Below are 551 nucleotides of genomic sequence, written 5' to 3'. Positions count from 1 at the left end.
CCCATCCCCTGCACCCTGCCCACCCACCCCATACATCCTGGGTGTCCTTATGACCCACTCATGCCCCCTGCCCACCTATCCCCCCCACCTTGGGTGTCCATGTGTCCCCCCCATGCACCCTGAGTCGCTATGTTGTCCCCCCCCACCCTGTCCACCCATCCCACTCACCCTGAGTGTCTGTGTGTCCACTCTGCACCCTACATGTGCACCCTGGGCACCCTTATTTCCCCCCCATGCCCCCTTCCCACCCACCCCTTACATCCTGGGCATCCACTCCATGCACCCTCCATGTCCACCCCCTGCACCCTGTCCCTTCACCCTGAGTGTCTGTGTCTGCACCCTGAGTGTCCCCATGTGCACCCTGGGTGTCCCTGTGTCCCCCCCCTGCACCCTGGGTGTCCCTGTGTCCCCCTGTGCATCCTGCCCACCCACTCCATCTGTCCCAGGCATCCACACATCCCCCCCGACTATCCCTGTGTCCCCCTGTCCATCCCTGTGTCCCCTTGTCTGTCTGTCTGTCCCCACACCCCCCTGTCCATCCCTGTGTCCCC

At 64.1% G+C, this 551-nt stretch overlaps 1 protein-coding gene across 1 annotated transcript in view; it reads left to right on the top strand.

The window, feature by feature from the left end:
• The window catches only part of CLCNKA (chloride voltage-gated channel Ka), a 2335-nt gene extending 2162 nt beyond the window's left edge, over window positions 1-173 (top strand). The window contains exon 10 of the mRNA XM_027693155.1: window positions 125-173. Coding sequence (XP_027548956.1) covers window positions 125-173 — 49 coding nt within the window. The remainder of the gene's footprint in view (window positions 1-124) is intronic.
• Window positions 174-551: the final 378 nt, after the last annotated feature.

The sequence above is a fragment of the Neopelma chrysocephalum genome, unplaced genomic scaffold (genome assembly GCF_003984885.1).
Source record: "Neopelma chrysocephalum unplaced genomic scaffold, ASM398488v2 Primary Assembly neopelma1_90, whole genome shotgun sequence".
Taxonomy (NCBI): Eukaryota; Metazoa; Chordata; class Aves; order Passeriformes; family Pipridae; genus Neopelma; species Neopelma chrysocephalum.
This window is presented reverse-complemented; position numbering and strand designations above follow the sequence as displayed.